Source organism: Oncorhynchus mykiss, chromosome 11 (assembly GCF_013265735.2).
Source record: "Oncorhynchus mykiss isolate Arlee chromosome 11, USDA_OmykA_1.1, whole genome shotgun sequence".
Lineage (NCBI taxonomy): Eukaryota > Metazoa > Chordata > Actinopteri > Salmoniformes > Salmonidae > Oncorhynchus > Oncorhynchus mykiss.
Window position 1 is genome coordinate 51,938,590 of NC_048575.1, and position 12,136 is coordinate 51,950,725.

Here is a 12,136-nt window from a genome sequence, read left to right on the forward strand (position 1 = left end):
TATAACAAAAATATAGTCAAATCCATATTCAAATCATAGTCAAAGAACAGACTAACACACTAATATCATCACTGTGGTGATGATGATGATGATGATGATGATGATGATGGCGATTATGGTATTGATGATGATGATGATGATGATGATGATGCGAAGCTACTGTACTGAAAAATCTTGAAGCAACGATTGTTTTTATACATTTATCTCGTATACAAGAGAAAGAGCATTACATGAATATGGATGATTGAAGGCAGCTGCTTAATCCATGCCTGGCGGCCTATTTAAACGTACCTCATTCCTATGCTGTATGTAAAATAACAAAATATGGCGTTATCATCCTCAGCCAATGAGTGGATATTTGTAATAGTTTGCTGTTGACGTCAGCAACGTGGGGCGCGCATTCCAGGGAGGGAAGAAGGTGGCGCCATCGGGCTCGTGCTCTGCTCGAGTGGGTATTTTGGATATCTGGCACGGGCCTTATAGCTTCTGCAAAATGCCTCGGGTGTAAAGGGGCCAACTATTATGGGGTACTGGGACCCCGCCGCAACGGGGTGGACAGACCGACCGCTGTGGAGAGTTCGTCAGGGCGGTTAACGCGGGGGACAAAGCACGCTGGACCGACAATCTTTACATACAAGATAGCCAGCAACAGACATCAAGAGGCTTGTTTTCAACTCAGCTGCAGAGGAGGCGGCACTGTTTGCATGATTAAAGGGAGAGCTTGGTGTGTAAGGTCTTCCGAGTGTGAGGGACATTTTAGTCAGACAAGTTAGCAATTGCCGTGATTTTGATACCAAGGAACCGTATCTATGGAGATATTATCTACAAAAAGAGGATCCGGTCATCCCGACCCAGTAACAGAGCGGGTTCAGTCGGAATAAATCAATTGGTTAATCTCTTTTATTTTTGTCCGCCGGGCGGCGATGTCAGTTTTCTGCCTAGATTTGCACACATCTACCGCCGCGATTTCAGCACCACCCGAACTGGACAGCGACTGCATGGCGCACCTGCTAGATCAGGGCAACAAAACCCCACAAGAAACGGGAGGATTTCAGGGCCACTCGCTGCTACATACCGACTCTGGAGGCCTCGGGATGGCGTTGGAAGAAGAATTAGCCATGCTTACCGGGGAGCAGGACGAGGAGGAGGAGGAAGAGTTATCCGAATTGGAGACGCCTGTAATGGGACAGAATACAGACTTTTTGTTGCTCTTCCGTCAAAAGGAGAGGGACTTGGTTTTAGCTGCTAAACTCGGCAAGGCACTGCTAGAGCGAAACCAAGACCTGACTAAGCAATATGAGAAAATGAACAAAGATCTTAACGATAAACTTGAGGTAAGAAGCTAGTAGTACAAACACACACTGACAAATACTGTAGGCTACCATCATGCCAGATTCGTTTTTCAATTCACAGTTGTTTTGGCCATCATTATTCAATTAATGTGGAGTTAAGCAGTGTATGTAAACACGTTGAACTGATTAAGACTGTCCCACATTATTGGTAATGCTGTTGAGCAGACTTCACTCTTTAAACAACTGTCTTGACAGTGTTTTCAGACTGTCTACAGCTTACAGTACAGCTACAAACACCTCCACACAGTGTCATAACAGTCTAATGCCTCTTTCATGAAATCAGATTCGGGGAGCGAAACAGTACTCTTAAAGCAGACGGAGGTCACTCAATTCCTACAAAGACTTTTTATTTCAATGATTTGGCTGTCTCACACAGACAGCACTGCAACAGTTAGAGAGGAGGAGTTCACAACATCTTGCAGTGTCACTAAAGCCCTCAAATCCCATAGATGTCTCTTGCATTTTTCATGCTGACAGCAGAGCTTTTGTCCTTCTTATATTAACCCTCTCACACCACTGCACTTGGCCTGGACTGGAACAAGTCTAATCCCCTGGGAATGTCGCATGGGCATGGCCTATTGTATCTACTGTAGGATACATCTGCTCACAAAACTGATCTCTAACAACACAGTACTATGCTATGACCCAGTGCACAATATTCATCAAGCTATTTCCAGGCTTTTTAGGGGCAGTTAATATTGTTCCTTATCCTTTTACCAACTTTGTTTTTCCAACCGTTTTTTACTCCTGATGAGGCCTCTTTGTTCAGGACTGATCACCCAGCATGCCCTGTGACCAGCCATGCCACCCATCCCAACCTCCCATACTCTGACCCCCTTGTGCTCTCATTAAAAGCCCACCCTAATCCCCTCACCCCCTGCCTCAGCCTTATCAAGCGATGGATAGAAAAAAAGCTGAAGCTTTGTGCCATCCTTTCAAAATCCAATGTCTATTACTACTACTAGTCTCAGGCCTAACCTGGTCCCTCCAGTCCAGCATCATATCTAAACCTGTCCCTTGTCTCCCCTCACCCACAGCACCTGGAGCAGGAGAAGCACGAGCTGCGGCGGCGGCTGGAGAACAAGGAGGGGGAGTGGGGGGACCGTGTGGCGGAGCTGGAGACAGACGTCCAGCAGCTGCAGGGAGAGCTGGAGCGCCATCAGGTCCAGCTGAGAGAAGCCGACCGTGACAAGTCCACGGCCATCAGGGAGCTGTCAGAGCAAAACCACCGCCTGCTGGAGCAGCTCAACCGGGTGAGTGTAGATAACTGTCCGTCTGTGGACCTGTCTGTCTGTCGGTCTGTCTGTCTGTCTGTGGACCACTGGGACTCAACACTGGATGTCTCAGTCTGCTGTGTTCATTTCTGGAGAGGGTACAACTATGTTCTCATATGGTATGCATACATGCACATGCATACACTCTGCTTCAATCTCTTCCCCCATGTCTCCATCTCATGTCTCCATCTCTCTCTCGCTCACACATATGCTAAGTCATCGAAATTAAAGTGTAACGTTCCCCTCTTAAACACTGAATAATTTAGAATGATTGAGCTGGGGCGGCATACTCCTTACACAACCCTCCTGTCAATATTGATAAGTAACTACAGGCTGTTGAAACAGATTTGATATCTTAGGTAACACACAATCCGTTTTGATAGCATACAGTATGTGGCTGATGGGTTAAGAACAGAGAAAAAGAGGAAGAATTACAGCATGACTGGGAGGCTGGAGGAGGTAAAGGTTCATTGAGGGCCACATGCACTTTGTAGAGAGTGATGGAAGTATGGGAGAAGCTGTCATTAGAACAAGGTATAAACAGGGCTATCATCCTACCTCATCCTGATATTGTCCTGATCTTGTCCGTTTACACTTATAAAATTTGATCACAATCAGATCACAATGGGTCTTTTAATTGTCTACACCTGTCTAAATATATGGGCACAATCCGAATGTGGACAAGTTCCCGGACAAAGGACACATAATTAGCACCAGGTATAAACAGGGCTATTGATTCAACTCTATTCATGGCCCGGTTGGATTGACGGAGCTGAGCAAGAGCAGGTAATACTGTTGATTAGACTCCCCTAAGAAGATGGATTTACTACAGCTTTCAGTCAAATCACTCAATCCTAACTAATGAGGGAGGCATTGCCATGACAGCCTAAATCCCAATGAAAACTACAAGAAACTTCGGTAAGGAGGGGAGTACACAGCGCTTCTACCAACTTGAGTCAAGGTGCAGCAAAAATCTCATAACTATCTGGAAAAACATCTGGTAAAAACTATTTTTCAGATAAACAAATAAATGTAGAGGGTTCGCACTCAAAAATATATTGCATAAAGCATTTCGGCATGCACGCTATCCTGGATGCAGTGAAAATAATTTTCAAAAATGTAACAATGAAGTAAGCTTAATGCAACATCTTTTTGAGTGCGAACCCACTACACCTTTTTGTTTATCTGAATTTGTGGGTTTTACGCACCCAATGGACATTCAATTCAGGACAAAAACACTCAATATTTCATGAATGTATTATCCTCTACATCAACAGAGTCTTTGAAATGATTTTACTGGTGCTCATCTTGCCACTAGCCTCTCATACCAGTCGGAGGCATCGAAACCAGGCATGGCGTCAATATAGTGTTACTAAAAGAGACTAGCTTTCCACTCACGTGTGTCATGCTTCTGTGTGTGCTGCAGGGATATATCGATACCCAAAAGCTAGAACACCTAAACCTTTGAAAGTTGGTTAAGGTTGTTACATGGAGAAAGCTTTGTGTTGACTGCAGTCAGACAGAGGAGCAGTCTCCGTTTTAAAGGCCCCAGGAGATAGGTGGGTGTTGCCTGCTGAGGTGACACCGGTGACAGTGTTGTGGGTGTGGGTAACACTGCCTGTGGTGTGGTGCTGTCTGTCCTGGGAATAGATGTGAGCTGCAGTCAGGCAGATGCTGCTTCCTTCAACAGCCCAGCAGGGAGAGAGCTAGCTAGCTGTCAATGGCTGTTTTTAGCCCTCATCACTAGGGCTGCTGCTGGCTGTATGCTGTCACAGATATAGTAGCAGCACCACTGTGTCATACAGGCCTTCACTCCCTCTCATGTCCATCTCTGATCAGATTAAAGTGAATTACCTGTCATCCACCATCAGTCTCTGACCATGGAGGGGGTCGCTGAACTGGTCTGTTGCTATGGATCCTGCTAGGTACTTAACATAATTAAGTTGCAGTTGATTTAAAAGCAGCCCTGGTTGAAATTAAATATGGGTAGATCTTTGGGGGTAGAGACTTATGTAGGGCTTGGGGAGTGGGCTAATGGTATTCATGAGCCTGAATTGAGATTATTGATCAGGCCTGCGTGATTCAATGCTGTCGGATTCCAGAGAGACCTCCTGTGTAATAAAATGAATGGGGTCAGCCATGGTAGTCTCTCTTTTACTAAGCAATGGCCTGCTTACTCCACGGCTCTGAGTACACCTCCTCCGAGTGAACCCACACCACCCTGACTCTGGAAACCTCCCCAGTAGTAGAGCCACCAGAGAGAGAACAGCTATTAGGATCCAAGTAGGTTTGTGTGTGTGGATAGCCCTAACCAAAGACATAGATTAGGAGATATTTTTGCTTTGTAATGACATTCTTTGTAGCATTAGTAGGGATAAGGATGCTAACAGTTTTATCTACAGACAGACCTTAGTCTGGTAATATTCACTGCAAAACAAACACCCATTCGTTCATTTTCAAGGTTCTTTAGGTTCTATTCTTTAATATATATTCTCAAGCTTTAGCTCCACTCTGGACACAGTGTGTCCACTGTCTTCCAGTCTAAAATCAAGCATCCTCCCGGTAAGTGACAGAAATAAGAGGTAATCTGTTGCAGGCTGCATTAGAGAGCTTGTAAAATGGTTAGAATCCTGTCATGTGGTTGACAGCTCTTCAAAGGGCCATTCTCAAAATGAAGCTTTAAAGATTACACTCACAACAACAATGCACTCACAAAAACAGGTTTGAGAGAGGATCCAATTGTCTGCTGGAATCAAGTCTCTGATTGGATGCAGCAGGAATTAGCTTGTTGTGGAGGGGCTGGCCACAGGAAGTGATGTAAGACGCATTGTATAAAATGCAGCATTGAAGGGATTAGGTCATAATCCTGTGTAATAGCCTTTCCTTATGAATTAAATCAGCAGCCAGAAGAACAACACTGCTCCATACTGCGCTCACAGCTAATTAAAAAACTGTCACTCAACTATTTTGTTTGGGTGGAGAAGAGTCTGTGTGTGAGCCATTGCCCCTCATGTCAAAGGACAGTGCAAACCTGGCACTAATACACTAGGACACCATTCTCTATGAGCTAAACTTAAATCTATGAGAGCACACAAGCCACTAACATACAGTGCATTCGGAAAGTATTCAGACCCCTTGACTTTCTCCACAGTTTGTTACATTACAGCCTTATTCTAAAATTGATCAAATAAACATTTCCTCATCAAGCAATACCCCATAATGACAAAGCGAAAACGGGTTTTTAGAATTTTTACAAATGTATTAAAAAGAAAAAACATAACTTATTTACATAAGTATTCAGACCCTTTGCCATGATACTTGAAATTGAGCTCTAGTGCATCCTGTTTCCATTGATCATCCTTGAGATGTTTTTACAACTTATTGGAGTCCACCTGTTATAAATTAAATTGATTGGACATGATTTGGAAAGGCACACATCTGTTTATATATGATTCCACAGTTGACAGTGCATGTCTGAGCAAAAACCAAGCCATGAGGTTCGAAGGAATTGTCTGTTGAGCTCCGAGACAGGATTGCGGCGAGGCACAGATCTGGGGAAGGGTACCAAAACATTTCTGCAGCATTGAAGGTCCCCAAGAAAACAGTGGCCTCCATCATTCTAAAATGGAAGAAGTTTGGAACCACCAAGACTCTTCCTAGAGCTGGCCGCCTGGCCAAACTGAGCAATCAGGGGAGAAGGGCCTTGGTCAGGGAAGTGACCAAGAACCCGATGGCCACTCTAACAGAGCTCCAGAGTTCCTCTATGGAGATGGGAGAACCTTCTTGAAGGACAACCATCTCTGCAGCACTCCACCAATCAGGCCTTTATGGTAGAGTGGCCAGATGGAAGCCACTGCTCAGTAAAAGGCACATGACAGCCAAAAGGCACCTAAAGACTCTCAGACCATGAGAAACAAGATTCTCTGGTCTGATGAAACCAAGATTGAACTCTTTGGCCTGAATGTCAAGCGTCACGTCTGGAGGAAACCTGGCACCATCCTTACGGTGAAGCATGGTGGTGGCAGCATCATACTGTGGGAATGTTTTCACCGGCAGGAACTGGGGGACTAGTCAGGATCGAGGGAAAGATCAACGGAGCAAAGTACAGAGGTATCCTTGATGAAAACCTGCTTCAGAGCGCTCAGGACTTTAGACTGGTGCGAAGGTTCACCTTCTAACAGGACAACGAACCTAAGCACACAGGCAAGACAACACAGGAGTGGCTTCGGGACAAGTCTCTGAATGTCCTTGAGTGGCCCAGCCAGAGCCCAGACTTGAAACCTATTGAACATCTCTGGAGTGACCTGAAAATAGCTGTGCAGCAACACTCCCCATCCAACCTGACAGAGCTTGAGAGGATCTCCAGAGAAGAATGTGAGAAACTCTCTAAATGAACGTGTGCCAAGTTTGTAGTGTCATACTCAAGGCTGTAATCACTGCCAAAGGTGCTTTAACAAAGTACTGAGTAAAGGGTCTGAATACTTACAGTACCAGTGAAAAGTTTCTTTATTTTTACTATTTTCTACATTGTAGAATAATAGTGAACACAACTATGATATAACACATATTGAATCATGTAGTAACCAAAAAGTGTTAAACAAATCAAAATATATTTTATATTTGAGATTCTTCAAAGTAGCCACCCTTTGCTTTGATTTCAGCTTTGCACACTCTTGGTATTCTCTCAACCAGCTTCACGAGGTAGCCACCTGGAATGCATTTAAATTAACAAATGTGCCTTGTTAAAAGTTAATTTGTGGAATTTCTTTCCTTCTTAATGCGTTGGAGCAGTTGTGTTGTGACAAGTTAGGGGTGGTATACAGAAGATAGCCATATTTGGTAAAAGACCAAGTCCATATTATGGCAAGAACAACTCAAATAAGCAAAGAGAAATGACAGTCCATCATTACTTTAAGACATGAAGGTCAGTCAATCCAGAACATTTCAAGAACTTTGAAAGTTTCTTCAAGTGAATTTGCAAAAACCATTGAGCTGTGATTGAACTGGCTCTCATGAAGAGAACCACAGGAAAGGAAGACCTGGAGTTACATATGCTGCAGAGGATAAGTTCATTATAGTTACCAGCCTCAGAAATTTCACCCCAAATAAATGCTTCACAGAGTTTAAGTAACAGACACATCTCAACATCAACTGTTCAAAGGAGATGGTCAAATTGCTGCAAAGAAACCACTACTAAAGGACAGCAATAAAAAGAGATTTGCTTGACCAAGAAACATGAGCAATGGACATTAGACAGGTGGAAATCTGTCCTTTGGTCTGATGAGTCAAAATGTGTGATTTTTGGTTCCAACTGCTGTAGCTTTTTAAGACTCAGAGAAGGTAAATGGATGATCTCCACATGTGGTTCCCACCGTGAAGCATGGAGGAGGAGGTGTAATGGTGTGGGGTGCTTTGCTGTCATGATTTATTTGGAATTCAAGGCACACACCCAGCATGGCTATCACAGCATTTTGCAGCAATGCGCCATCCCATCTGGTTTGCGCTTAATGGGACTATCATTTGTTTGTCAACAGGACAATGACCCAAAACACATCTCCAGGCTGTGTAAGGGCTAGTTGACCAAGAAGGAGAGTGATGGAGTGCTGCCTAAGATGACCTGACCTCCACAATCACCTGACCTCAACCCAATTGAGATGGTTTGGGATGAGTTGGACCGCAGAGTGAAGGAAAAGCAGCCACCAAGTGCTCAGCATATGTGGGAACTCCTTCAAGACTGTTGGAAAATCATTTCAGGTGAAGCTGGTTGAGAGAATGCCAAGAGTGTGCAAAGCTGTCATCAAGGCAAAATGGTGGCTACTTAGAATAAGGATGTAACGTAACAGAATGTGGAAAAGGTCAAGGGGTCTGAATACTTTCCGAATGCCCTGTATTCATCACCCACAGAACACAGCCACATAGAGACACACACAGAAACACTTACTGTATTACTCATACAGACATAAAGACAAAAACACCTACAGTATACTCAGTGGTGTCTGGTAGGCTGGGGTGTGAGCTCGGCAAATCATCTAGGGCAGGGTTCCTCAAATGGCGGCTCGAGGGCCAAATTTATTTTATTTTATTGTTGGACATAAGGACTGTAAAAACACCAGCAAATCAGTGATTTTAATTTTGAGAATCTGTTCCATTGTATTCTCACGTGTAATAGAGAGATTCAGGTAGCTGGCAAAATAAAGGAAATACCATCATAAAGTGTCTTAATAGGGTGTTGGGCCACCACAAGCCAGAACAGCTTCAATGCACCTTGGCATAGATTCTGGAACTCTTCTGGAGGGATGTGACACCATTCTTCCACGAGAAATTCCATAATTTGGTGTTTTGTTGATCGTGGTAGAAAACGCTGTTTCTGGCACCGCTCCAGAATCTCCCATTAGTGTTCAATTGGGTTGAGATCTGGTGACTGAGACGGGCATGTGGTTTACACAGTTTTCATACACATCAAGCCATTCGGTGACCATTCATTGTCACGTGCAGCGTGATATGAATACATTCTTCTTTAATGAAAGAGAACACTGAACAAACTATGCAAAAAAACTAAACGAACGTGAAGCTATATATAACGAGTGCTGACATGCAACTAACCATAGACAATAACCCACAAAACCAAAATGGAAAATGGCAACCTAAATAGTATCCCGATAAACAGCCGTCTCTGATTGGGTACCAATTCAGGCCACCATAGACCTACATTTACCTAGACAATACCAACACCCCATAGATATACAAAAAACCCAAGACAAAACAAAAACACATATACCAGCCTCTTCACACCCTGACCTAAACCAAAATAATAAAGAAAACAAAGATAACTAAGGTCAAGGCGTGACAGTACCCCCCCCCCCCCCCCCCCCCCCCCCCAAAGGTGTGGACTCCTGGCCGCAAACCTAAACCTATATGGGGGGTCTGGGTGGGCATCTCACCTCGGTGGCGGCTCTGGTTCTGGACGCCGCCCCCCATTCTTTACTCTGAGTCCGCTCTTGTAGCACAGACCCGTGGATCATCGTCGGAAGCTCTGGACTGCGGATCCGGGCTGTGGCCCGTCGCTGGAGGCCCCGGGCTGTGGCCCGTCGCTGGAGGCCCCGGGCTGGGTACTGTCGCCGGACGCTCTGGACTGCCGAGGCGCACTGTAGGCCTGGCGCGTGGTGCCGGCACTGGTGGTACCGGGCTGGTCACACGCACCTCAGGGCGAGTGCGCGGAGGAGGCACAGGATACACTGGACCGTGTAGAGGCATTGGAGATCAAGAACATAGAGCTGGCTCAATACGTCCTGGCTGGATGCCCATTCTAGCCCGGCAAATGCGAGGAGCTGACTCAGCCAATCTCCTCGTGTGCACCCCCCCAAAAAATTATTGGGGCTGCCTCTCGGGCTTCCGTGCTAGCCGTGTACTCTCATATCGTCGCCAGTCCTCTATTCTCCGGTAACTCTCCTCCTTAGAACAGCTATACTATACCTGTATATGTGATTGTATTTGTATTTTTTATTAGGATCTCCATTAGCTAACGTTGTAACGCTAGCTAATCATCCTGGGGTCCAACACCAATTAATAAGACATTACAAATCAAGACTTCACAAACATTCAACAAGTAGACCATACAGACAATTAAAATACCTGACAGGAAACACATTTAACATTCAGTTGATGCTTTCTATTTCCTGTCCAGTCATATGGTCTATCACATTAGATGTTATTTTATTTGGGATGGATTTACTTTTTTTCCTGAGAAATATGGATTGGTAAAGAGTTCTGTTCAGCTATGGCTCTATATACAAATGTAAGCAAGGTTTGAAATGATTGTTTTAGTCAAATATTATATATGTTTGGGCTTCTTGCAGTCTACATCCGCTCAACAACAAAAAACAAACTGTAATGAGCTGACTGTATTACCAAGGGCCATGTCTCTGTTCTGCTTCGTTCCTGTCACAGGTCTCTGTTCTAATAACCATCTGTATACAACACATGCGTCTCTCCAGGCCATCAGTTGTGATGAGGATCAGAAACACGTGCTGCTGCTCCCATACTCTGTCTGTAACCATCAGGGATTCTGACAATACAGCTTCACAGACAGTGATCATTGGTAATGTCAAACTGGAAGACTGACTGATGTCATGTTTTAGTGGATTTCATCATCTACACTCTTAGAATTAGTGGTGTCGTGTCTGTGACTATCATTAAATGGAAAGGCTGTTATTTTATCAAATCAATTCTCTATGTATAATTATTATTATGTGATTAAACTAATCATGTAAACTTTAATTAACTAGGAAGTTGGGGCACCACGAGAAAGTGTTTATAGGGTCTCTATTTCCCAAATTGACTCTTCAGATATTTCATATCTTATAGAGTACAATCTTGTATTAATGTATTGTTATTACCTCATTGGTTCTCATTACTGAACGTCGCAAACCTTTGGAAATCTGCACGAACCCTAGCCTCCATAACGAATCAGCTATATACAAATTGGCTTAATTATTTATTTACTAACTAAACAAATCACATAAATACATAAACAAACAAATAGTAATTGGTTACTAACACAATGCATTGATAAGTCCCTAGTCGACTAAACCGGTATGAAAAGTGGTAGACAATGGAAAGGGGTGGGGACAGATAAAGAGCGGGATAAACAAAATGGATTCACTACACACAATTGATAATTATATTCATTGAAATGCTAATCCTTTGCACATGAACTGCCACTCATTCAAAAATAATTGCAATGTATATATTTACACCTTTATGTCGTGGTTGTCTTCTCTGTTGGAATCACCGCTAAGTCTGCTGGAGAGTCAGTTCATCAGAGAGTCTCTGTTTAACTTCCCCAGAAGTCGCAATGTCTTTCGTGGTTGTAGCTTTCTCAGCGGCTCTGGATAGTGTCTGTTGTAATGGATACGTCAGGCATACAGATGGTCGTTGCATGGAATAGATACTTCTGCGGTTGTCGGTATTCTTGTACTAGATTTACGTAATTTCCAGCTGCAGACTGTAATTCTACGTATAGGATTTGCTCTTATTCTGTAGTGATCGATAGTCTCAGAGTTGAACCATTTCCAGTCGTGTAGCCAAAGCTCCACGCTGTATGGTCTCCATAAGCAATAGTTGTAGTTCTTAACCATTTCACATGTAGCGTAAGCTGCATGTTTTCTAGTCTAATGTACATTTTGTCAGGAGTGGGTTTTATACACTTCTGAGAAAAGGGGCGGTCCATGACGCCGGCGTAATGTCTATACTCACGTGGGCGTGGCCACTGATTTGGTATGAAACTTTCATTTAGAAGGTTAACATCACATTACATCTTTTCACAAATAGCTTCATGTTTAATCACATACGTTTCACAATATTTAGATGTAACCCCATAATTAAGAAGTGTATGTAACCAACACAGTATTGAGTGTTTCCTGTCCTTCATGAGATCACCAAATGAAACACACTCGTCATGACTGTCCCTTAAGTGTCCACAGACCACTCCCACATTCTCAAAAATAGAAA

General features: G+C 43.8%; 1 protein-coding gene across 3 annotated transcripts in view; it reads left to right on the forward strand.

Moving 5' to 3' along the window:
- The first annotated feature begins 410 nt into the window (after positions 1-410).
- The window catches only part of bicdl1 (BICD family like cargo adaptor 1), a 34,077-nt gene continuing 22,351 nt past the window's right edge, over positions 411-12,136 (forward strand). For all 3 annotated transcript variants that reach the window (XR_002475336.2, XM_021621285.2, XM_021621286.2), the window contains exons 1-2: positions 411-1,334; positions 2,390-2,605. Coding sequence is in view for 2 of the 3 variants with exons in the window: in XM_021621285.2 (XP_021476960.2) it covers positions 924-1,334; positions 2,390-2,605 (627 nt within the window). In the remaining variant the exon portion in view is untranslated. The remainder of the gene's footprint in view (positions 1,335-2,389; positions 2,606-12,136) is intronic.